We start from the raw sequence: 27,569 nt of genomic DNA, 5'->3' as shown, positions 1-27,569 counted from the left end.
TACATTCTTTATAAAATGTATTAGCTATACAACATATTTAGTACAATATATTGACTTCATTTTAAAACACCATTGCAAGCACTGATCGAGTCGTGATCTTATGCAGCAGTCAATTGTAACCACGGCCCCCAGGTCTAGGGGTATACAGGGGATAGCCGGGGAAATGTGCCGTCTTTTTACCTACCTGGTGGCCCCGCAAAGCCGGGTTGAATGCGATGGTTTTGTCTTCGCGCCAAAAATAGCGGGGAATGAGCTTTACCTAGGGTCTCTGGGGTGCGATCGCATTTGCAGGGGATATTACCACCAGTCCCCGCAGGGTGGGGATTTTAGCCGGGCTTTGCTGAACCGAAAGTCAAAGTCCCCGGACCTGGTGGCCGTGGTTACAACTGACTGGTGCATAACGACTTTTCATTAAATACAAAATAGATGCTACAAATATGTATGCATTGACTGAAATGTTTTACATAATGCAGCATGATGTAATACCGACTACACCAAATAGAACTCCGAGTTTAAAGTGCACTTCGCGAACTGAGATGACACCCACATTCAGCTGCACATACTAGTACATTGTACCCAACATGACTGTTTAATGGTTTAACCTATAAGCTATATACTTATATATATAACACATGTATATAAAAACAGCTGGTTTGTGTATGAAATTTCAAAGTTTTTTTGGCAAACATTTATCGGCGCTCAGATTTTATTAGTAGTGTTACCCATCTTGCTTACAAAAGGCAATTGGGTCTGTTTCTAAAATGAAAAAAAAAATCATAATACATGTCGAACGTCATTCTTAATTATACCGTAAGGCCAATATAAATTAATTGCTAGATTTTCATCCAATTTTATTTTTGAATTTTATTTTTCTTAGATGTAAATGACTGTTTCACCGTTGAGTATGAGTTATGCTCTTTCTTAAATCTTAATGCATTTGGGACCATATACTTATATTTCTAGACGAACCATGAACACCATTATTACAATTCTCCTTTTTTGCATAGACACCGTAGGTATGAATGAACACCGTTCCAGAACAGTACCAGATAGATTCGCAAATACAGATCCTAGTTCATTTTTTTATGCGAGGCAATAAATTTAAGAGGCGGCGGAAAAGAGGTGGCGGGCGGGGATGGAACTCGGGCAATTACTTTAAAGTCGCCTATAAGCCACATGCGACAGGTTTTAAATTTCTGAGTTGAATCGTTTGATTGAACCAAACCTCGGTCGTACAAGGACAAGTGTATTCCAATAAATCCCCTTTTGGGGTCGAATTTGGCATTTTGTGCGACTTGATTGATTAAAAGTAACGTGGGACCTTCTACGGGCTCTCAACTTTTACTACTACAACTCGTATTAATTAAACAACATTATTTACAACGTAAACACAAGCAGTATATCTGTACACTAAATAATTAACAAATAATTAACAATGAAGTCACAGTTGACGTCTGAGGTAGACCTACACGTACACTACAAACGTATTATGTTACAACATGGCCACTTTTGTGTAAAGTACAATGACAATATTATATAAAACGTTTATACAAACAACTAATTAAAATGACTAAATAATGTACCAAAATACGTCATCATTCTGGGTGTTAGATATTGCTTGTACATAAACAATGTATATGAGTTTGTAGTGTAATAAAAATTGAATGAGAAATGATTATTAATAGTTTTTGTCATACATACACCGCTTTGCTGTGATGATAGTTAATAATTAAATGTCTGCATTTATTATTATTATTATTATTATTATTATTATTATTATTATTATTATTATTATTATTATGATCTGAAATAACACTTCATAAAACGGCATATGGCATTGCGTTTCTTAAATAGTCTTATCCAGGGGCGGGCACAGGATATGAGAGAGGGCGCGGACCCGCTAGTGTTATCACTTCATTATTGATTATATATGTCACGTGAAAACGGGGTTGCCATTGCACCCTAGTTGACAAAGTGTATATACTATTAAACATTCGTAACGGGTGTTTTACCATCCTCTTGGTCAGCGTGCTCAGCATTGATGACATTCATCTGTCCATACCCTACGTTCATTTTATGCGCCGACTTCCGGTACTCCTTCATGATCTTGTGAATCTCCTCGGCCATCGGCGCTACGATCACGATCACCGCCATGATGACGGCGAAAATCTGGGTACCCCAAATCCAGAAAGAAAACTGGGTAAGATCCATCTTAGGGAACATCGCCATGATGCCGGGGATAACCACCGCGAACGCCACTATGCATATAGCGCCACCGATGTAAGCGGTTAGTTTAGCTTTCCTAAATGTTTCCGCCATCTGTTCGAATGTAGGCTTTCCTTCGTATTCCAAACCCTTTAACTCCTCGCGATAATTTAACTCCCATGGATTCAGAGGGTTTTCTATGTCATACATTTTTTGCCACTCGAAATTCTCGTCGTCGACCGTTTTGATGTCATGCGTAAAAAGCGAAACAACTATGCAACAGAGAAGACTAGCTCCGAAACTGGAGCACGTGCCGGCCAAAATGGCGTAGTTCTGGACCGTGTTCAACAGGAAGTTGCTGAGTCCGCCTTCGTAGAAGGAGGCGGTGACCAGGGTAGCCGTCACCCCGCACACAAGGCCCGCGGCCCCACCTACAAATAATAGATGGAGATAAAGGGTGGGGTTTAAATTTTAGAAACAACAACAACAACTTAATGACATTCGATAATATAGCTTATCACTGATAAGCTATTAAAGGATATAATGTTATTGCGTAGTTTATCTAGGGTTCGTCTACTACCAATGCGACTTTTTGCATGAACGCACATTCTTAAAATAAGTCTCCGTGGGTCCCTGTTTTGTTGTTCACTAACTGTTCACGTGTTCATGTCAATATAGTTTTCTTTGACTCAGTGTATAACAGATCGACATTAAAACATCCGAACAGTATCTCAAATAACATCCAATAACTATTTGTGCAAAGAGATCAATTATTTCTAAAGAAGGAGTAACGTCGTCCGCATAACAAACTACAAAAGAAGTTTAACTCAATATACTGGCTGAATACAGATGTTGGGTATCATTTTCCTATGATAAATCATATATAAAACGCATTAATTGTCCACAAATCTAATGAATAAGCGGTCGCCGTCGTCATTTAAGTCTGTGCGTAATGATTTCTTCATTTCTTGAGGAAACGCGATGCTTGTAAACATTTATCAAGGGTTTTTAATGTCACTAACCGGATTTAGACCACTATTTTTCTCTAAATAAAAGACAACTGAATTGAATCAAGCAAACTGGCATACACTACATCTTAAGGATCATAGAAGTGTTTCGAATGATCGATGCGAACTGGTATAAACAAATAATATATGACATCAACATCATCCTTTTTTGATTTCTAGAAAAATGCCATATGGGTTCGTTTCATACATTGACAACTCATGAATCATGATGCATTAACTGTGTATAGTTTTGTTTCCATTATTGCCACTCCCAGTTCTAGAAATGCCATAAAAGTCACGTTCATTTACGTAAATTCAATGGGCCGGTGCTTGTACTGTAATAAGCTTACGGTCAATACTAAAATTAGCATTACCCACCACCCTTTCACAGCACTTGGCATTTCCTCAGGTATGAGCTAGGTTTGAATTGAAATATACGCTCCTGGCATGATAGGATTTGACTATTTCCCGTGACCTTAATCCGGAATTCATCTTGAAATTTGATCACTGAAAGTAAGTTAAATGCCGCCACTGATAAGCCCATTTCCTCGTTGGTATTGTATTTGATAAAGTTGAAAAAAAGCCCCTTTCCCATAATCGAGTCACAGTAAAATCGTTACTTGCTTAATTGTGACAGAGCTATCAACAATACAATTTCAATACCGCACTAGCCTGATATAGGTTCGATTCCTGTGGCCTTGACCCAGATTTGTATAATCTAGTATATCAAACTGCCGACACTTACCTGACAAACGCCCCTTCCCGCTGCCATTGAGCAATATGCCGTTGCTTACCTGACTAAAGTCCCATCTCGCTGGCCTTGACACCGATTTTGGCTCTCTAAAATATCAAAACGCCCGGCCTTACCTGATATAAGCTCATTCCTAGAAGCTTTGAACCAGATTTTGGCAATTTGGTATATCAATAAGCCCGGCCTTAACTGACATAAGCTCCTTCTCAGTGACCCTTACTCAAATGTTTGCTTTACGTCGGGCCTTACATGATGTAAGCCCCTTTTCGTTAGCCTTGACCATATTTAAGCTATCAGTATATCAATGCGCCCGACCTTACCTGACATAAACCCATTCTCAGTGTCTTTGGTCCAGACGTTTGATATGTAGTATATCAATACGTCGGTCCTCACCTCGATGGTCTTGACCCAGTTTTTTTGTAAATTAATGCGCCCGGCCATGAAGAGACTTACATCAGATATGTGCTAGCTAGTATATAAATACGCACGGCTTACTTGAAATAAGCTCCCAAGTGGCCTTGATACATATATTTTGCTATTTAGTATATCAATACGCCGATTCTTATCTGATATAAACCTCTTCCCGGTGACTTTGACCCAGATTTGTACTATCTAGTATAGCCCGGCCATACCTGATATAAACCTCTTTCCAGTGGCCTTGATCCTATTTTGTGTGATTTAGTATATCAATATGCCCGGCCCTACCTGACATAAGCCCCTTCCCTGTGGCTTTGACCCAGATGATGGAGAGGATGACTGGTGGGAAACAGGGGATGGTGACGATGGCGCCGCTGTAGAAGATCCAGTTTAGGTCGATCCCGGTCTCGAAGACCACGAGACCCAGGGGTATAATGGAGATGGTTACCATGACGATACACCAGTCCTTAAACCCGATCAGACTGTCCTGGTATTCTCGGTATTGACCGTGGGTCTTGCAGCTGGGGGAATAGGTAAGACAAAACAAAATGGCCATGCACATTGGAGTGCAAGAAAAGTTAAATCACCAGTATAACACAAAGTTTATAAAGGACCATCTATCTTCATGAATCAAGAGCAAAGAGGAAGACAGCAATATACTTCTAAAAAACAGTATCTCAAAACAATACAAGTTTGGTTTTTATTTATTTTTTGAATATTTATATTTCAAGAAGTATTTGATCCATTGCAGAGTAAACATAATAACATTCTTACGTATATGGAGGTTTGGTGCCGTTATGTCCCTTGCCGTGTCTCGCTTTCATGTCGTCTATGCACGGCTGACAGCACGAGACATCCGGGCACTCACACCTGTTTCGTGACTGGTTCGTCTGCTTCTTGCGTATAATGTCTTTCTTCTTCTTTCCGCATAGAACACAGTCAAGCTCAGTCAAACCCCGCCTGGAAAAGTGCAAATAATATATAACAAAGAATCACCTACCATTGAAGTATACATCATTCTTTAAGGCTGATTGGGGGTGTTTTCAGTCAATGCAACTAGAGTAAAAGATGGTCCTTTAATGGCGACACATGTTCAACCCCAAACTCTCTCAGATTTTCAGGACAATATCTCCATAGATCTAATTTACTTGTCTGGTGTAGCCCTAAGTAAAACGTGTTATTTTAGTATGTATGTATTTTATTTCTGTAAAGAAGTTTTTTCCTGTTTTAATCATTTATTGAAACTAAGGCTTAATGACACGTGCAGTAGGCCAGACACGTGGCCTAGTATTTGTATAATACGAAGATAAACTGATCAGATGGTTGTAACTGACATAAAAATTATTGACCTGAAGTTGGACGACTTTTTCATTTGTCAAAATGAATCCCAACGCACAGGATGTGATAAGGTTACAGCTGAGACATGATTTATTACCATAAAATACCCATTAGTCTCTACTGACCACTAAGTATTTGCGATGCAAGTACAAATGTTATGAGCGACATACCATCCAGTGCAACTCTACAAATCTGTGAACTGTGGTCAAAATTCATCTAAACAGAGTGACACAAGGTGTTACCATTGAATTCCTATGGAATATATGGTTCAAAGCCATTTAAGTGTGACCTTGATCTTTAAGATTATATCACGAATGCTATGCGTGACACACCTGCCCATGCTGCTGTACAATTCCGTGAATTTTGATAAATAATAAAACTTGAGTAAGAAACAGCTGATAAACGACATCATCTGGCTGACGGACGGACGGACGGACAGTGCGATTACAGTATTGGCTCGATAACTACTTGGTGTGTTCGGGATATGGAGGTAGAGTTATGCCACTTTGATTGCGGGTAACGAGAGTTGTTCTCCCAATAATGCTCTATATATTGTACAAAGAAAGAGCTAGTAGCCATTTCAACACAGATTTGCTCTCAGATAAGCAAGTCGTAAAACGGTGTAAAAGTGAGATTTATTGAACCAATGAGACCATGTATTTTAAAATTAATTTGTTTTAAGATTAGCACCAACCCTTTTTTCGAATAAATCACTCGACGTAGACAACCCTCTTATAGTAATCTTTTATAGCAGTTTTGCTCACAGACTCGCTGTCTCACACCGTGTCACCAATACCGTCTACGAGGACAATAAACACCAAATAAAACGTTTGTGTTAGGGGCGAGTTCAAAGAAATACTATGGGCACTTTGACCATAAATATTTGATGACCAAGCACATTTGACTACAGTTTTATGATTGTATTATTTGCTTAGATAATGGAATTTCTTGGTGATAAGCACATTGCCAATTAAATTCCCGACAGCATAGTAACCTTGCCATTGATGCGCGCTTAGGATAAGATTTCTTGTGTTTGTAAATAATTGAACAAATTACAAAATGAAATTCGAGTCTGGTGACATACTGCTACTTTGCGTCTCAAAACAAAAAAGAATTGTTCAAAGAAATCTTGCATTTAATTGCACATGTAGTTTATTTTCTATTCAATAATAAAACATTGCTGACAAACAAATCAGATCGTAGATTTTCCTATTTCCGTTCGAAAAATTATGATTAAGATTGCTTTCAAAACATCAGAAGATATGCGATCTAACTTTTTGTCAGCAGTCTTATTTAACTGGTATCCATGGATTTTCGCAAAAAATGGCTCGTTCCAAGACAAAACAAATGTTGTCAAAACGTTCAATCTGTGAGAATGCATCTTTAATAACATTACTTAGAACTAAATAAGAACATTTCTATGAAGTGTTTGTTTCCTTCCACGCCATGGACGTTTTAATAAAGATCTCAGTCGATTTTAGTCGTAAATTGAGAATATTTTAGTGTCATAAATGCATGCGTTTGTTACCTATTTCAGTGAATCGAACTTCAGCAAGTATTAAAGATGACCACAAAGTTGAGGAAATAAAAATAATCAATGTGTTGCCGTTTGTGATGTTACAACTAAAAACCTTACTGAAATGGGTCCCTAGTTCAAAATTTTAGTTACTATTCTAGTAAGATATATGTACAAGTTCTGGTAAGCGGTTTGCAACAGGTTCAGATAACATTATTTCAGATGATAATTGTATGGCTTACATGGTTTCAGATTGCATGTGCTGCGACGCAATAAAACTATTACATCGTGTTAAGTACAACAAAATCGCAAACAATGTTTAATTTTTTATTCCTCAAACATTATTCACAAGACTACGTTGTGTTTATAACGACGAAATAACATGAAAAAACACCTAACCTATTTCTTGGCCCATTACGAAGAAAAAAATGCTTATTTGAAATAAAGCCATGATTTTTTGGAATGTTAATGTACAAGAGAAGTGCTGACGACTGACAAACAAGCGATATTCGTGTGAGAAGGCCTCATTATCTTCATAGTTGAAGCTTCCAGGACTTGTCAGTTAACACCCCGCACGAGATATCGTGCATCTGCTGGCATTTACATGCTGTGTTCGGAACAACTTACAAAACGAAATGCAAGATAATATTTCTGTTCGTTTATACATGTATATTAATATAAATATTTCACCCCTCCGATCGATAACACGCTACACTTCACACTTTAATTTTCAGGCAGATTGGTTTTTTCTCTCAAAAAAAGATCAGAAGAAACAAACGTATTGTAGTTAAGCAATGCGACCTGTCTTTAGTAAGGTACGCAATGGTGTTTTCACCATGAACAAGAAGACATGAACACTTTGACATGTAATAAAAGTAATGTCAGTTACCGATAAGCCGTAACCGTGAGGTTGTTACCCACCTAAAGGGCCGGATGTACGTTTGGTAGATGTCATAGACAATGATGGATGACATGGCCATCACTTCTCCACTTCCGGTTGACATGAGGGCCATGGCGCCCATTGTCAACACCAGGATGCCTCCCGCCGACCCCAGCACGGTCTCAGCGATCAGCGGCGTCACCAGGCCTGCAAGAGGGATATAATGTGTATAACTTTCAAAATGCCTAATACTCTTACAGTAGCCAGCCGTTTTCATACGAATCCAAAATGTACAATGTCTATGTTTGTATTCCACGTTACTTATCTTTCCCGACGGTCTATGTTAATTTAGAAGTGGTCACGGCAAGGTGTTTAGAATTAAAGGCATGCATGATTACGCCAATTCCACCTCCTTTAAATAAACAAAGAAAAACGAAATTGAAAATAATGAGAAGCTCAATTTTGTTTTATAACAATATACCTTCGTCAATCTGTCCACGCGTGAGAAGGTTGGTCTTGTTCTCCGCACTAAGGGCGAGGTACGCGAGACCAGTGGTTGTGGCCATGGTGGAGGGGATGGCGAACCACATGAGGCCACCCAACAAGAAGCCGTATACGCCCTGGATCGGTTTGGCGGCGATCCGAGACTGCCAGGATGCCTGGTCACAGTACGTCACCGCTGACGACACGAACACCTGTCATATAGGGCACTGAGATAAATTTTGATCGATGGATTTTATACATTTGATTTTTCTCTTCATTTAATGATGAGGTTTTAGGTCGTTCCAGGAGTTGCATAAATTATGTAGCTAAAGTTTTATATTTTTGGTATGTTAAAAGTACATGCAGCTGTCATGTAAGGTTCTGCTATTTTTCATGCATGAAGTTGGTCACAACTTAACGATTATTTACAATAGCCTAAGCATATCCCTCTATTTTCAAGTATCTATCAATTCGAGCTATTGCCAGTTAAGTACCTCTATGACGCCGAAGAGGAAGGCAACGCCAGACCGGAAGGTGAGGTAGCTGTTGTCGTAGTTCTCTTCCGGTCCCTTAATGCACGATATGGCCGTGTACATCCGCTCAACGTTTCCAATTGCCGAGTACTCCTCATCTGTATTGTGCCAAATCTTGACAACGAACACGATTAACAGGACAAACACGAGACACGCGTTGAAATACGACACGTAAAAAGTAGTTCCGAGTCCACCAATCAGCGAGTAGGATCCGAAGAGCACCGCCATGGTGAGGAGAGTGAATTCATCCGAGGCGTCCCGCGTGAGTGACTGGATTGTAGCACGCCCCGCCAGGAGGATCCCGATTGTGATCACGAGGTTGGTCACGAGGGCGAAACAGCAGAACACGATGTGAGCGTTCCGACCGAACCTTGCATGGATCACCTACACAATAGGGTACTTTCACTCATTGAAAAAACAACAACAAGTTTTTTTTAAATGAATAAATAATGTTAACATTTATGTTCTTTTATCGACTTATTTAGTTTCACTCGTTTTGGATGAAAACAAAAATCAAGTGTAAATGCCTTTGAAGAACCAATGACATTGACGACGTCAATGACGTCGTGGTAATAGAATTACCAACAAGCGCTAAAACTTCGTAGCAACCAAAACGTTCACTGGCCACACGAGAAACAAAACATTTTCAATTGTTTGTTATTGCAATTTTAATATGTAACTTTGGGGTACATATTCATTATCGGCTTTGAAGAATAAATTATTTTCAGATTTGAATGACATGCTGGCCGAAAACGCATTGCCAACCGATGTCCACTATCATACTAAAACAAATTGCATATCATGGAAACAAACATTTTTTTTCCAAGCCAAACACCTAAAGCGGTCTTGCCTTCAACATGAGATGATCAGTACCTCATTGAAAAACTCCTAAGAAAGTATGATTAGACTGCAATAAGACCTATGTAATAACTATCTTTCCAAATCGAAGATACCAATTCGCTTTGCTGTAGATCGGCAGCTTGCTGCTGAAAGAATCAACCGTGATCAGAAGGGTCCTGAGGAAGGTCAGGAAAGACCGAAAGAAGAAGAAGAAGAAGAAGAAGAAGAAGAAGAAGAAGAAGAAGAAGAAGAAGAAGAAGAAGAAGAAGAAGAAGAAGAAGAAGAAAAAGAGGAGGAGGAGGAGGAGGGAGGGAGGGAGGGAGGGAGGGAGGGAGGGAGGGAGGAGGACGGACGGACGGACGGACGGACGGACGGACGGAGGAAGGGCGGAAGGAAGGGCGGAAGGAATGAAGGAAGGAAGGAAGGGCGGAAGGAATGAAGGAAGGAAGGAAGGAAGGAAGGAAGGAAGGAAGGAAGGAAGGAAGGAAGGAAGGAAGGAAGGAAGGAAGGAAGGAAGGAAGGAAGGAAGGAAGGAAGGAAGGAAGGAAGGAAGGAAGGAAGGAAGGAAGGAAGGAAGGAAGGAAGGAAGGAAGGGCGGAAGGAAGGAAGGAAGGGCGGAAGGAAGGAAGGGCGGAAGGAAGGAAGGGCGGAAGGAAGGACGGAAGGAAGGGAGGAAGGAAGGGCGGAAGGAAGGAAGGAAGGAAGGAAGGAAGGAAGGAAGGAAGGAAGGAAGGAAGGAAGGAAGGAAGGAAGGAAGGAAGGAAGGAAGGAAGGAAGGAAGGAAGGAAGGAAGGAAGGAAGGAAGGAAGGAAGGAAGGACGGAAGGAAGGAAGGAAGGAAGGAAGGAAGGAAGGAAGGAAGGAAGGAAGGAAGGAAGGAAGGAAGGAAGGAAGGAAGGAAGGAAGGAAGGAAGGAAGGAAGGAAGGAAGGAAGGAAGGAAGGAAGGGCGGAAGGAAGGGAGGGAGGGAGGGAGGGAGGGAGGGAGGGAGGGAGGGAGGGAGGAAGGAAGGAAGGAAGGAAGGAAGGAAGGAAGGAAGGAAGGAAGGAAGGAAGGAAGGAAGGAAGGAAGGAAGGAAGGAAGGAAGGAAGGAAGGAAGGAAGTCAAACAAGAAGAGATTGACTCAAGTGATACTACAGAAAGGATATGACAGTGATCAAATCTCTGCATATGACCAGTCTGTTTTGTTTCACCAACTGGGGATAAACCACGAGCAGCCAGCTACAGCTCTGTGAGCAAGAATATGGTTTGCTATGACATGGAGCAAGGAGGAGTTGTGCCTCCAAAGATGGACAAACCGGAGAAACGAGTGCACCTTAGAGTGCTCATGTATTCCATAACTGAATTGACAAACATAATGATTTAATGTATATTTTGTTACAACAGGAACTGATTATAAGCTTACTTGAAGGTATGTTTTGGCCCCGGGAGCCCGCGTTTTAAACTGGACGGAAAACACGGGAAATATGAAGATGTTGAATATGATCCCGACCGCGTACCAAAATGGTCCAGCTATGCCGTTCTGAAATATATGAGCATACACAATTTAGTAATTTCTATTGACACTTTTAGTTAAATTGTATGATGTTCGTGCATCAATGATGAACGGTGCAATACAGATTTCAGTACAAAATTGTATATAAGACACTAAATCCTCGCCGTCAAATAGCATTACATCTAGTTCATTGTGGAAAAACAGGAATTGCAATTTTATAAAAAATATCCTGCTTGGCGTCAAGTAAATAAATGTGTTATTACAGAAAGTAATCAGCAATTACTTTTAATATACTTTTAATTTTGAAATGCGATACAGCCTGTCGAGTTCTGCTTCCTTCGGTGTGTGCGTTTCAGGTGCGGATCCTGGATTTGACGTTAGAGAGGGTGTTACTGAGGGGCGTAATCTTTTTACTTGCGCCCCTCTCTCACAACCGGAATTTATTTGGTTGCAGGTGTTGGCAGGGGAGGGGCGTCCCTCATAAACAAAATTTAACATTCCTTTGTCCGAAATGTTGCGTTTTGGGCGTATTTTTTTACCTTTTTCTTCTGTATTAAAATAAAAAGACTTGGACTGGCGCAGGGTGCGCCCCCTCCCGCGTCATGCCTGGATCTACTAGTGCGTTTTCAATATTTTTTATGCAGTTTTTGCAAACACTGCGATTATTTTCGAATGGCTACGGTAAACGCATATTTGCACGCACTTCATTATCATGAGTTTGTGAAGAATACTAGTCTGACAACTTAATTGGTAGCAATAAAAGCACAGCATGAAACATTACCTGTATAAAACCTGAATTCATATTACTGTACCTTTTTTATTAAAAACAATATGCAAAGTCATACACGCAGTACAAGAAACATAAGCAGATGAAATGAACATTGAAAAACGGCGAACAATTATTACAACAGTGTAGAAGTTACTTAATGCTAAATAGTGTGTAAATTTGAACCATGATTTAGTTTAAAACAATTGAGTAGCATTATTGATCCGGTTATCTTAACATTTTAAGACAAATGTGGTCGTATTTGGGAATGAATTATTTTAAAAAATAAAGAAAAAAATCTTCAAATACTTCAGCCTTGTGCAATTTGTTATACTATATATTTATTTACATTTAATGAACTTATTAACAGTAATCACAAAACGAAAAAGGCATAGAACAGCACATAGAAAATGTTTAGAATTGCACAATTAGCAACATGTACATGTATAACTTGAGTAGAAAATAAAAATGTTTCATAATTATATTTCAAAAGTCTCGGAAGATATCCACCATAGTTCAGTATAAAACAATTCAGTATCATTATTGTAAGTGATATGGTAATCTTAACATGGTGAATGCATTGATAAAAGCAGTGTTATTTTAAATTCATTGTTACCTGAAGAAAATTTTCAAACACTTCAAAATTACAGTAAAATTGCAACGGTACATGCATATATATATATATATATATATATATATATATATATATATATATATATATATATATATATATATATATATATATATATATATATATATCCGAAATTACAAGACAGGAATAGAACAAGATGTAAAACAAATCATGATATATAATGGCGAGAGAGAAAAATATAAGGGTTAGAATTGTACCATTAGCAACATGTACATGTACAACATGTGTATAATATCGAAAAATGTCAAGTAAAATGTTTCATATTAATTGTTATGCAAAAAAAGACTTAGATTTTGAAGTGTAGACTTATTATGTTGGTACAAAAAGGTTATTCGAGCTAAATCATATTTGGGCATATTTTGCAGTTACTATTTAAGTATATATTTATTACATTACTTAATAAAGGACATGCAAAAAGAAAGTGAAAATCATCACATGTATCTGATCAAACTAGACATTTTCTTTCATAAAATTGGCAAATTCTGCCACCGACCATATTAGTTCAATTGGCAATTCAATTTCGTGATATGAAAAATATCAAATAGTTTGTCAATTTGGACGGGAAAGACTGAATATAGTCTGATGGAGGAAAATCTACTCTTATATATTTATAAATACCATTGTTGATTATATGCATATTTTAGTTTTGATGTGAAGCCTTAATAAACCAGTTAAATTTAGAAAGCTTTGACTATACCAGAAAGTGCCAGAAAAACAAAGTTCACATAAAGTAGACTTATTATATTCAATCTAGATAGATTCAGCCAAACGTTTTTATACCAATTCATTGAGAAGTAAATAAATTTTAGAGTTAAACCAACTAGTAGTTTCATTTTCATTAATATTTTTGTAAATCCTTATCCAGTATGAAATAATTCTGGATTTAGTATACACATGCAAGGGAACATTAAGTTCACCAAATGTCACGTATGATGGTATTGATTTTTTCATTCCGAATATATATTTATAAATTTTTAATAGAACTCGCTCTAAAATGTCAATATAACTGCTACCCCATATTTCACGCCGTAAAGTAAGATTGGTAAAACTGTTTTATCAAGTAAATCAATTTGAATATCATGAAATTTTCTCTTTTTTCTTTAGGAACGCAAACATTGCCTCTGTGGTCTAATAAGCAAGGAATTGGTTTGTCTAATCATTTGATCCTCTCAAGTATAATCCAAGATATTTTTAGTTATCGACATGTTCTTGTACATTGTCTCCCTCTACCAATAAGTAACACTTGCTTCGTTTTCCCTGTATTATTTTCAACATGCAATAATTATTATTAATAATAAAGCCTTAAGCCATCAATTGTACTCTTTATTCACATCTAGAGCATTAGTATTATCTAGATGTGATTCAATATTTTTGAAAAACATAGAAAAAGAAAAGGAGATGAGTTTTCTCCTTGCCTAACCCCTGAAAAACATGCTAAGGTTTGAGAAACACCATCTGAATTTTGTATTTAATGTTATTTTACATATCAACAAGGTCCATTTATATTACCAATGATTAATTTCTGCCATAAACCTACTCTTCAAGCAGAGTCAAATGCCTACTTGAAATCCAAAAAAAGTTTGTTTTTTTTCTTCATCAATCAAGCTCTTCAGTATGAACATCTTATCTACTGTTAAGATTTTTTACGAAAACCTGCTCGGTTCTCGATTATCAGGTTTGATTTCTCTGCATATGTGTTAAGTCTTTAAAATTTAAAACGCAAAGTGAAAAGTTGGTCGAAGTAACTTGAAAGCGATATGGGTCTATAGTTTTCAGGGTTTTATGATCACCTTTATTTTTATAAATTGGTTTAATGCTGCCTTCTGTCCACTGTTTCGAAAGTAACCACTCTTTAGAATGACATGAAAAAGTTTCACATAGACAGCAAGCATACTGTGTATAGTGGAGTTGATGTGTTCATAAAGGTTACTATCATCACCAGATGCATTTTTATTGCTAATGATTTAACCGCTTTATTTATTTTCTGTTCATTAAATGACACATGCATTTCTTTATTCATAGTTTCAATACCTATCTTCGCTTTTATGATTTTTTCACATTGTTAATCATCATCGTTTATATTTGGATTCCCATTAACCTTATTTTTAAAAAGTCGTCTAAGGATGCAAATTGGGTTATATCTTTTAAAATCAGAGTTGATGATTCTCCAAAATGTTCTTGCGTTAGAAGTTTTTAAAGCTCTTAATTGATTAATTGTATTTGAGATTAACTTATTTTTACCTACATGCATCGTAGTATTATATTGCTTGCTTATAATTTTAAGCCCTCTTAAAAGTACATACTTTTATACTTAATAAAAGTTAAAATTCGTATTTTGTTATAAATGTTTCTTACTCTGTGGCATTCACCATTACACCAGGGGAATTTGCGTGGTTAGTTGATATTAACATGATAGTTTCGCTTTCTATGCACTGCACCAAAATAATTTGAGCAGCTGGAACTAAAGACAAAACAATATGGTTCAAGCAATTTATCATCAATATTTGTCTGAGAAAATGAATTATAAGAATCTATGTCCATTCTGTTTTGAATTCCTTCAACAACTGTAGTATCAATATTATTCAAAAATTATGTTTCTCTATGCGTATCCCATAATTTAGGGATTTTAAGTAAGTTTGGTGACTTATCTTCTGATTTACAACCAGGTTTACATTTCATAACTAAAGACAATGAACGTCCGACAGAAAAAAATAATAAAATCTTGAATACCAAAGTCAATGATATCCTAAATAACATTGGAACTTTATATGAAATTATCAGCTGTACTTCATCGCCGACCTGTGGAAATCTTAGATTAGAAAAATAATCAGATCCAGTACGACCGTACAGCAAAAACAAATTACTACTTTAGCTCATTACTTATGCATATTACCACCATAACTTAATAAATAAAGCTAAAACGTCATTATAACACAAAAGGCTAAAAATCATTATGTCAAGTCAAAACATAATTATGAAAAGCTAAAACACCATTGTTTAAAGGGAACACATCGTAAGGTAAACATGGTAAAGTCAATATGTTCATTATTCGTTTTAACTTTATTTAATGACGTGTTATCTTTCTGTTATGATGTTTTTGCTTTTATAATAACATTTTAACTACATTTATAGAAGTTATACCTGTATACAATGAAGTATATGTGCATATAATGAAAACTGAATGTATCAAACAGCTTCGGCGTTCCATACAAAACATATTCATTGTAAAGGCGTAGCAAATATGCGTATACTGTTGTCGCTTTCACAAACATTTGTGTCGGATTGTTTACAACAACTACGAAACAGTCTTCTAAATAAACGGCTTGTTAAAAGCAATCAGGTAATTTTTTACCCAAATAGGACCATGAAACCAAGCAGGACACATTCGCATGTGTGGTGACATTGCAGTCCTTGTTTATACACACTGAATAGGAAAATGAGAATCTGCAAACCGTTCTTTGTGTTTGAATGCCAAGAAGATATTTCGGTGGCGATGGCCAAGTATTAGACCCAGTTCATAATAGGTCAAGTTCGGTGCCCGATCGGAGCTTTGTTGATGATAAGGTTAACATGTAGGAAAAGTAAACAGTTGTACATATACATTTATAAATAGTTTTATACATTTACATTGAAATGCTGATTTTAAATCTTTATTTTGAAATACTCGTTGCTATTCTTTTACGTGTTCATCATTGCGACAGTAGTTAAATGTGTCATGCTACTGTAATGCTAGTGTTATAATTAATGTTGAAGCGAATGCAAACAAACTAACCTTTGCGGTAAGTGTAGCGCTGTGCAGGATGTCGCCTGGCCATATGAGCTGTGACGCGACGGTTACGGCCGTTAGACTGAGGGAGACATTTCCGCCGGCGTCGAACGTCGTGTCGAGGTTGTGCTCGTCGTGGAAGATGTGCTTACGGACGGCGTTGTGGATGAGCGCCAGAATTATTGAGAAGCCGCCAAACCCTAGGATCATCAACAAGGCGGACTCGTACCTCTCTAGCACCGGCTCCACCCTTAAGGAGAAGTATTTTGATCAAATTTGGCTGATCACAATTTATAACAAGAGGAGGTTGTCCGGTGAGCGCAGTGGTTAGCGCATTCGCTTCGCATCAAGGCGGCCCAGGTTCGATTCCCGGCCTTGGCGCATGTGAGTTTGGTTGGTGGTCACCAGGCCGTACATGTGGGTTTTCTCCGGGTTCTCCGGTTCCCCCCACAACATAAGACCACACTCTTTCGTGCAACATCGTGCCAGCAAGAGTGACTTGGTATAAGTTAATATAACTTTCTTCACACTCGTTGTAAACTAAATAAAGTTAAACTCAAATAACAAGAGGAGCCGGCATGTTAAGACGCACATGTCTATCAACAACCCGGAGTCCACCATGCAGAAGAAAAGTCAATGATCATAGTACCTTACAACTAATTGATTGTAACTATGGCGTATGGAACTCCATAACTGTCTTATGTTATGACGTCTTATTCTATAGTGTCTAACTGACATGCTGTTTTGTCTAACAGACATGTTTTTATTTCTAAATGAAGTGTAATAACATCAAACTAGCATGTTATGCTGGCAAAATAGCATGTTATCATATCTAACTAGCATGTTAGCATGTCAGACTGACACTACGTTAGTGTTATAACGTCTTACTAGCATGTTATTATGTCTAACCGACATCTGGTTGTGTCAACTTGACATTTTATCATCTCTTACTGACATGTTATTAATACAGACCGACGTATTGTCCATTTCTGTTTCATCATGTTAAAAATACCAATTATGTCCAATCGACATTATATCATGTCAGATCACAATGTTTACTAGTCTGACTGATACGTGAACTTGTCTAACTGACATGCTATTATGACCAATGGACATTTTATTATGTTCAATTATCATGCTATTATGTCAATTGACGTCTTATACACAGAGCGAGCTATCTTGTCATAATAGTATGTGATCTTGTCAAATAAACGTGTTGTTTGTCAAGATGTCGTGGTAACTTGTCCATCTAACAACACGTTCATTTGACAGGATAATTTATATTTTGGACAAGAACGCATGAACTTTGTACAATAAACACGCTCATTTGAATAGGCTTTATAAAAGATGAAATATACATGTATACCTAAATATAATCTACATCGACTCGAAGAACTCTTCTTGTCTTGTTAATCATGAAATTCTATAACTCAAAATTACGGAATCCTATAAGGATCATTGCGATCCAACACCTCGTCTTATCAATTGCCAAGGAAAAGAGACCGCGACAGTTGTGTGTTTCATTTTCACATTTTTTTCTTTCAAATTTGTAGAACTTTGTACAGGAATATACGTGATATTTATTGTTGCATTATGTACATCTGTTTTCATCAAGTTCTTAGAGTTATTATATAAGTACTGCACAAATTGAAACAGCGACATTTTAGCAAACAAAAATCGCGCGTGTGTGTGTGTGGTGGTGGGGGGGGGGGGCATTTTCAAACGGTGGTGTGCGAGATCGCGATGACCCTAATAGGAGTCCTTACACAATTGTAGGTAACCGTATTATTCTGTCTTTAAAGGTACATCCAACCATTTTCTAGTTGTTTTTCTTTGGCTCTGACTGCTATTCAACTGATCTCAAATAGCACTAGTCACAAGTCACTTGGTATTTTTTCAACAACGTCTTTTTAAAATGATAAGACGGAAATGGACAATACGTCTGTTTGACATAATAGCATGTTACTTAGACATAATAACATGTCAGTCAGACATACATGCATGTCAGTTAGACATGATAGCAAGTTAATTAGACATAATAACATCTCATTTAGACACAATAAATCATTTTATGCATAATAACATGTCAGTTAGATATATGCTACTTAGACATCACATCATTTCATTTAGACATAATAACATGCCTGTTAGACATAATAACATATCGGTTAGACATGATAACATGCTATTTAGACATAATCACATGTCGGTTAGAAATGATAACATGCTTATTAGACACAAACACATGTCGGTTAGCCATAATATCTTAAGTTTCCACAACTTGAGAGAGTGTTGGCGTTCTATGAAGGCGAAATTGGGGGAACGTTACCTTCGAAGATCAGCAATTCCGTTCCGGAGAAAGTTATAAACAGTTCTAGAAAGTGAAAGTATTGGGATGTAATTGATAAGAGACCAACGGGAGGGTAAGTATGCTCGATCATAGTCCTGTAGCCTAAATGGCTTTAAGGTATCCGAGATATAAATAAGATCATTCCAATGGCAGTTATGCTAAAATTTGATGTTTGGTGAATTTGAAAGGGTATCATTTACTGATTACTAATATTTCAAATAAGTAACTGAAATACATGACGAATTGAATTATAGAACGTTTTTGTATTCTTCATTTTAGTTGATATCGGACGAGAAATTACCTATTTTCTTTTACACATTAAACCTTTTCATATGAAACCAAAACAATACGAGGTCATCTGGGTATGTATTCACTATTAATCTTAATTGGGGCTAAAAATGGTGTAGCTAATCGGATTGCGTGATATAAATAACGGAGCTATACAGTGAATGGAGTCAATGATGTATGACCATAAGATTGACTTAAAGCTGCACTCTCACAGATTGAACGTTTGACATTTTTTTTAAAAAAAAATTCGCTTTGGAACGAGCAAATTTTTGCGAAATATCTGAAACCAGTGATAAAAGACTGATGACAAAAGATCAGATAGCAGATTTTCATATTTCCGCTCAAAAATTGATGTTTTATGCATTTTATGCCGTTAGTAACGGTTTAAGCAATAAAACATTAAAATTGGAATGGAAATATGAAAATATGTGATCTGATCTTTTGTTAATAGTCTTTCATCACTGGTTTGCAGATATTTACGCAAAAAAATTCTAATTCCAAGACAAAAAATAAAAAAAGTTGGAAAAACGCTAAATCTGTGAGAGTGCAGCTTTAAAATGCATATTAAATACCAACACAGACACCAAATGTTCACATTAGTATACATCTGATACCTTAAATTAGGGAGAAATGTACATGTTTCTCTTGATACCACGATAATAACCCACTCTTAGACAAAAATCAGGGATTTAAAAACAAAAATGGTTCTATGCTTTAATCAATTATCAAATATTATTTCCACCTGCTTGCAAGATATAGACCCTGTTTTATTTCCTGAAGGTGATCGTGTTGGCAGTAAACGTGCACTAAAATCGTACAATTTATAACAATTTCAATCTAAAATAGATATCAGATATTTAAAATAACAGCTTTTAATTTGCAAAATAATCCACGTCTGGTATTTTATGTCAACGATAATAACAAAACATCAAAGTAAGATTAGTTTACCTTTCGTATCAAATTTTCAAGAAAAGCGTTTGTTTCATAAATATAAGTGCTTTCTGATATTTTTATAAGCATTTTAATCTGCATAGGATTAAGACTAGTTTTATATGGAAAGACAGTTGCGTCAATCCGTTTACATGATGCTATTTTGTCAGTTGCTGATTAATCTACTTTTTTTCTTTAAAATATATACTATCGTTTTTAATAATTAATTAAGCTCGATTTTGAGACGGCTGCGAGCTATATGAATCATCCTAGTGTCCGGCCATGGGTAGCCAACCAGTATTCAGTCATTTTGAGAGGTCATACGAAAGTACCCTATGGTGAGGATCGAACCCTCCGACTCTTGGGTGAGTGACGATCACCTCTACCAGTAGACCACTCTCACCCCCCCCCCCCCCAAAAAAAAAACAAACACTTTATACAATACTCTATATGAGGGCGTTTGCGTTTCTTGTTCTATAAATGAAGCTGCCCAAGATCGTCACATTTATCATTCATGTTTTATAACAAAATAGGCTGTAACATCCTATTGGTAATAACCAACTGGCAAAAAGCATATTTCAATTAGCAATTGGTAAATGTATTTTTATTTAAAGTTGTTTCATTAAAAAGGGTAGACATAATAAATATGCGATAAGGTTCTTGACAAACAGAAGTAAAAATAAGCAAAAATCAATGGGTTTGTCCCCAACAGATTGTTTAAGATCCTTCACACAATTGTTGAAGTATTTAGCGCCCTTAGTTCTAGTGTTTTCACGACGCCAGCAGAATTTCCAAGGACTATGCAGTCCAGAGTTTTTGCCCTCAAAACTTAACATTTCGATAAAGTTTACCCAGGGTCAGTGTTTATTAACACCTCTGTGATAATGATCTAAAGCAAGCCACATAGTTATAAATACTGACTGCCCAGCTGGTATTCAATTTCTAACACATGTTTCTGAGAACCGAGCTGTACATCGTATTTTCACTTGTTTTCGTCGTTCAGAACATTTCCGAACCGATTTAGTATACTATAAATATAGAAAAAATAATTTTATTGCATTTCTTTATTATAAGACACATAAAATTTACATACAACATTGAACACTTCAAGATACATGGAATGATCATTTCAAGGCCAGAGTATAAAAAATACCCCATTTTTTTCGATATTCATTTCTTCTTTTTAAGTTTATTTAATTATTTGTACTTTCTTTGAGACTCATATGCTATCAACATGGATTGCTAAAATTTCAAATACATTAAATTATCATTAAAAACTATCACACTCTTATTTCAGCTGATACTTTGGAAGTTAACATGCACATTCCTCATTCTTATTCATGATTTTAAGAAGGAACAAAAATCGTAAATACGTGCAGTTTAAATGTTTTTTGACAGGATATCATTTTTTATTTCTCTTGAATTACTGCAACATAATATTGCTTAGGGAATAAGAGTTGTAATAAATAATGATATTGATATCTTACATGGTTGAAATTAGCTTCATCATTATGTCTAATGTTCTTTTCAACACAAGCTAATGGCATTTTATTAAAAAAGTCAATGTTAATCAATAACCATATAAACGCATTCAAAACATACCACTGATGCAAATTTTCATACGTGGCATAAAAACGCAACAAATCGTAGAGAATAGATGATATAATTGTTTCATGATGTACTTTATACGGACATAAAATACTACGCATTTCAAAATTTGTGAAAATGCAAATATGCCCTCTGCATCCTTATTGTGGTTACAGACAAGCCGACTCATGATCAAACAAGCCTCAGACGGGCTCAAACAGGCCCACAGACGGGCTCTAAAAAGTCAAGCCAGGGCTCATTCATCCTCATTATGGCTACCATCAACCTATCACAGTCACCACAGACAGATTGTTCTCAAGTCCACTGTGTGTCCAATAAACATTTGGTGCCAAACAAACAATAAAGGGGCTCTATAAGGCTCTATATATGAAGTGCCCAATTGACAATAGTTTTGTAATACTAGTACGTGAGACTAAACGTTGTGAAAAGATATAGCATTGCTGCTTGGCCAAAATCCCACGTGATAACGGTGATTTTAAAAACGGTATACCGGCGAAAAATCGAGCCAAGCGAGTTCGAGCCAACGGGGTTCAACTGTATTGATACGCAAAATTTCGTAACAATTAAATTTATCGAGTCAACTTTAAATCAGCGAAACAGCTGCTTTCATGGTTCTTTCATCAACGCTCTTCATATGAGAACATTCACCTTGTGTTATTTTTTAAATGGTTGGCTGTTGTTATGAAAAAGAAATGCAACATTATTGCAGATTTCATAGGTACGATCTGGATCAGTCAACTATAATCTTCTGATTACGTTTTTGACAAAAGAAAGCAAATGGGTAAATAAATAGTTACATGGAAATAATATGCGTTATTGTTTATGCAAATGCAATGCATAGAAATCAAAGTGATTTACGAAAGTATCGGAATGATTGGCGAGATCGCTCAAGTTGCGTGGAAATAATGCAAATAGTGGGCCCATTTCAAACAATATCTCACTCATGGAGTGAAATTATCTCAGGGTGATATATTCGTGATTAAGATATCTATATTTAAAAACTGAATTTGACAGAAGCCAGTATTTTAGTTGCCAAAAAAGTTCAACAAACGAAAAACATTAACTTGTTTCCAACTGTAATGTTCCAACAGATTAAAAGGGAGTCGTTCATGGTTTGTAAAATGCACATTTTTATTACGAAATAAAGAGTGTCAAAGGAGCATAAAACTAAGATACTGACAGCTGGAAGTCTTAAACAAAAATTGATATATGCTCACATATTTTCGTTGAAGTCAACAAGTTTGAAATGCGTTACTGACGCCATTCAATAAAGGCTATAGCTGGTTGATTGCAATCATCACGTAGTGCTACCAATGTTTTCAACTAAGCTGATGGATATTTAAACCCTTATTTAATGCTGAATAAATGTTTATTTTATTATATGAGTCCCTGTGGACGAGTGGATAAAGTATCGATATGCACCCTTGCCTGTACCGGCATGGGTTCGCTCCCCACTGCAACTAGTTTGGGCATAATTTAATTGTTTTTTTTTTCCTGCAATTTCGGATCAAAGAGTACAATAATTATATTTGTTTTGTGTTTTCAGATGCATTACCGGGAACATTGTTGTTGGCGCATAAGCATGAGCGAGTACCTTTAAGTTGTTTGAAGTTATGACTAAAATACTTGATTGAAAGGGGGCGAACTATGAACTTAGCTGCACCAATGATTCTTTGAAGTGCACAGCGAATCAACCGTCACAAGGCCAGCAGACCTTTTCGACTTACTTATACTATCTATGTACATTTTTATCTAGCTTGAAATTTAAGATTGTTAATATAACCTTTTGAATGTTTGTTTGATCGTTTTTTTTTCATTGATGACATTCATCAATAAGTCATTTGGTTGACATCCTTTCTAAGCCCTGAGAATGTGTACCGAGGAATTCACCCCGGCAAATGAATATAAAACCGGCTATTGTGACTTAGAACGAGTATTGACAAACTACTCAGCCTATTTGCAATAATTTAATTTTCTCACCGCCTTTGAGTAAGAATTATAAGAGGACGGCATCTATAAAATGTGAATTTAATGATTGCTATCAGATCGAGCTCCAATGGATATCGCGTGAGAAAGTCCGATAACTCGTAACATATGTCCCTATTTTCTCGCCTACTCCGTATCGCTGATAGTTGGGAAGCGTCTATCAATCAGGCTTAGTTAAAAAATGTATTGTCTTGTCATTAATTATGATCAGTGACTGTTCAGAGTTGACTGAGGACAGGCCATGTGGACGACTTTTTGTAAAAGGAAAGATTACTCAGTACTTTACAATAAACTATGAGATTAAGTGTTATCTATAGTTAGATAGTAGACTTCATAAAATCTCCTTAAGAAGTTCAAAGAGTTTTCCGTGTACTCTTAATAGTTACTCTGCATCTATAAAATTTAAATATAGACGATTTGTTAGCTAAAGGATTTAAAAAAAGATAATTAAACACTAAATATGTTAGTTCAAATGTCCGTTAAGTATAATGCCATCAATGAAATGGCATAAATATTTTTCCAATGCACACCTTTAGCCAAGCTGGTTCCCGTCAAGCGCATTAAAGCTGCACTCTCACAGATTGGCCGTTTTGACAACTTTTCATATTTTTTTGTCTTGGAATGAACCAATTTTTGCGTAAATATCATCAAATCAATTATATAAGACTGCTGGCAAAAGATCGGATCGCAGATTTTCATATTTCCGTTCGAAAATTAATGTTTTATGGTTTAAACCGTTACTTACGGTTTAAGAAAAATGCCTTAAACATCATTTTATTTAACTTAAATATAAAAATATGCGATCTATTTTTTGTCAGCAGTCTTATATAATTGGTATCCATGGACTTTTGCCAAAAATGGCTCGTTCCAAGACAAAAAATAAAAATGTTGTCAAAACGTTCTGTGAGAGTGCAGCTTTAAACATACGGTATTAACTTTAACTCATTGAGGACACTACCGTATGGATTGACAAGGAAGGCAAACAAACTAATTACAGAATCATTTGCATAATTGGGAATCCGGTGTGTGTTGAAGTATCTACTGTGACGATACATAATGGCTGAAACCGTCCCGCCTGGCAGAGATTGAGTGGTTGCCGCGCGGAGGTCAACGACGGCTTAAATCCGTCCTACATGGAGGGGCAAACGCATCCGTCTGCTCATGTGTGACGTAGATGGATTTGGTGTTTAGTAGACTCTGGTGTCAACATGCAATGCGACTAAAATTTGCTTATCTTAAATCTAAGTCATATACATGGCTAACAGAGAGTCTTGTTGTCGTGTTATATACTTGGGGAACTAACACAAACAAACATTTTTTTTAAGTGCCCGTTATCGTGACTAATTGTCAATCCTAACTAATTCCGGTTTCCCGACCTACCCTAACCTGTTTGTACCCGACCCTATTTGTTTTGTTGCCATTACATAAAATATGTATGTAATGCTTTCCGGTGGATTGTAGAGATTTATCAGTAAAATAAAATTGATATTTCATTGTTTGAAATATATCTTTTGGTTCACACTCGGTGAAATATAGTACGATCTTACAGTGAAGCAAAACAAATGTCATCTATATATTTGATCGTAATTGATGTATTTTCCTTTTGGGGTACATTATAAGTTGTTTCTTGCACGGGAAAGACTCATGATTATACACAGAAACAAATGACAACTTTCGTCAGTGTGAACATCATCGACACAACCTTACTAAACAAGAAATAAAACAAAGAATCCGACCTACATTCCCTAAATATTTGGCTGTGAAATCGAAAGCAAACATTTTGCTTGGCCTAAACCTTAATTAGAAACATACCTGATAAGCAAGTCTCCAAAAAATATAACGGGATTCTGTGCGATGGGAGCAATATTATTCTATCTGCGTATATGTGCAATGCCAGTATCAATCTTTTTCGTTCGAACTTGACGGTTGGGTTGGCAGTTTTCGGAATACTCGTTTAAGCAAAAAAGAAGTAAATAACGTTTAAGCCATTTAACCGAATTGTTAATCTCAGTCTTTATATTTATTTTAAATCTTCTTCTAGTAAACCTTTTAATCGTTATGAGATTAATAGTTTAAATATTTATATTCCTCAAAAACACCTATAATATTCGGGTAGAGGCACAAGGGGAATGTATATCTTGCTAGTACGATATTCCCCTATCAATGATATGTGGAGCAACCTGAAAGTTCTGTAAATTCGTGTCATAAAGTTATGAAGCAATTGGCAAAGAAATAGTTTGTCAAAATGACAATCAACGGTACGCAAAAAACAGCAAAGAATCTATATTGTTGGTATTGTGTCAAAATGCATCAATTTTATCGCGACTTTGTGAAGATTCCTAAATCTCAAATACATATCATGATCTGATTCGATGTTTGTTCCATATATTTTAGCAAATTCTGCAAACAGTGCGTTCGTCTATTTTGTTTCAGCATTAGACGATGAAAAAGAATTTTATGCAAACTTCAATAAAAATACACGAGGATAGTCACAACACTTGTCTGCTGTTGTTGTTGTTGTTGTTGTTGTTCTTGTCTACTGTTGTTGTTGGTTTGGTTGGGTAGTGTTATTATTTTTATCATCATCACCCAACCTACCACCTACACCACCACCACCACCAACAACAACAACAACAACAACATACACACTTAAATAATTGCACGTACTATGAACTTCTCATTTAGGCATTAAGTGTCACAGCACAAAACAAAATGAATTCATATGTCTTGCTTGGAAAAATATTTATGTTACCAATTATACACAAGTGTGTGTAATATGCAGTTAATGGGACGGAATGACAACGGGAAATACAAATAAATCTCATTTCCGGGTCCAACAATATTAATTGTTGAACCCGTTTATAATCTGAAGAGATGAGAAGATGATGGAAAGTGTTGAACAATTCTTCGAAAGTAATCAAGAGTTTAGTATTGATATACAGAAACACGAATCAAACCGTTAATACGTAAATGCCATTCAAAATATGTTTTGGCATTCAAATTAAAATGAAATGGTTTACTGCGGAAATATAACCGTGGAAGTTAATACACAGCCAGTAGTACCCAAATGTATATAATTGAAGGGAATACTCCTTAAAACGCTATATTGTAACCGGGTAAAATATAAATTGGTTGTGTTGGACCATGAACTTACCCTGAATGACCACTGGGCTCGGACAGAATGAGTGGACATCCTGATGTCTGGTTGTCCATCGCTCGTCCGAGTTGGCCCTAATATATCACTACTTTCACTTTCACAATTCAGAAGATACCATCTCCATCATTAATCCAATTTTGAAAGAAGTTTTGTTTTTACTTTTTTATTTTCAACATTACAAAACTCTTATTTAACCCTTTTTGTTCAGTAAAGCAAGATGAACCGTTTAAATGATTAATTATGTTGGTTATTGCTATGTTATACAATGTTTGTATATGTCTTGTATAATACCCCTTAAAACACCAGAACCCAAATAAATCGAGTATGTTTTTATTCAGTAAACCAGGTGGCGTTCTGATATGTTCCGCACGAAGCTGACAGCAAACGTCATTTTATCTTCTTTATCAGGTAAAGCACGTATAGGATCTTTCACAGTTCACAATTTCATCAAATCTTTATCTATGCAATGTCATATAATTGGCCTATTTTTCTCTGGCAAACAGTACTGAACGTCCTGGAATAAATTCATAAGTTCCGCAACTAAACGAAACGTCTGAAGCAATCTATCGCAAGTAGGTGTATTCAAGGTAAAACTTCAAACAG

The 27,569-nt window shown here is 36.5% G+C and overlaps 1 protein-coding gene across 1 annotated transcript; it reads right to left on the bottom strand.

Moving 5' to 3' along the window:
- Positions 1 to 62: 62 nt before the first annotated feature.
- LOC128226671 (uncharacterized) lies at positions 63 to 27,279 on the bottom strand. Its single transcript, XM_052936651.1, has 9 exons — positions 26,964 to 27,279; positions 16,654 to 16,897; positions 11,374 to 11,490; positions 9,092 to 9,514; positions 8,596 to 8,809; positions 8,156 to 8,321; positions 5,155 to 5,340; positions 4,669 to 4,901; positions 63 to 2,636 (listed from the first exon to the last, which is right to left on the bottom strand). Exons 1-9 carry the CDS (start codon positions 27,020 to 27,022, stop codon positions 1,987 to 1,989), a joined length of 2,292 nt encoding a protein of 763 aa, XP_052792611.1. The 5' UTR covers positions 27,023 to 27,279; the 3' UTR covers positions 63 to 1,986.
- Positions 27,280 to 27,569: the final 290 nt, after the last annotated feature.

Source organism: Mya arenaria, chromosome 3 (genome assembly GCF_026914265.1).
Source record: "Mya arenaria isolate MELC-2E11 chromosome 3, ASM2691426v1".
In the NCBI taxonomy this organism is placed as follows: domain Eukaryota; kingdom Metazoa; phylum Mollusca; class Bivalvia; order Myida; family Myidae; genus Mya; species Mya arenaria.
This window is presented reverse-complemented; position numbering and strand designations above follow the sequence as displayed.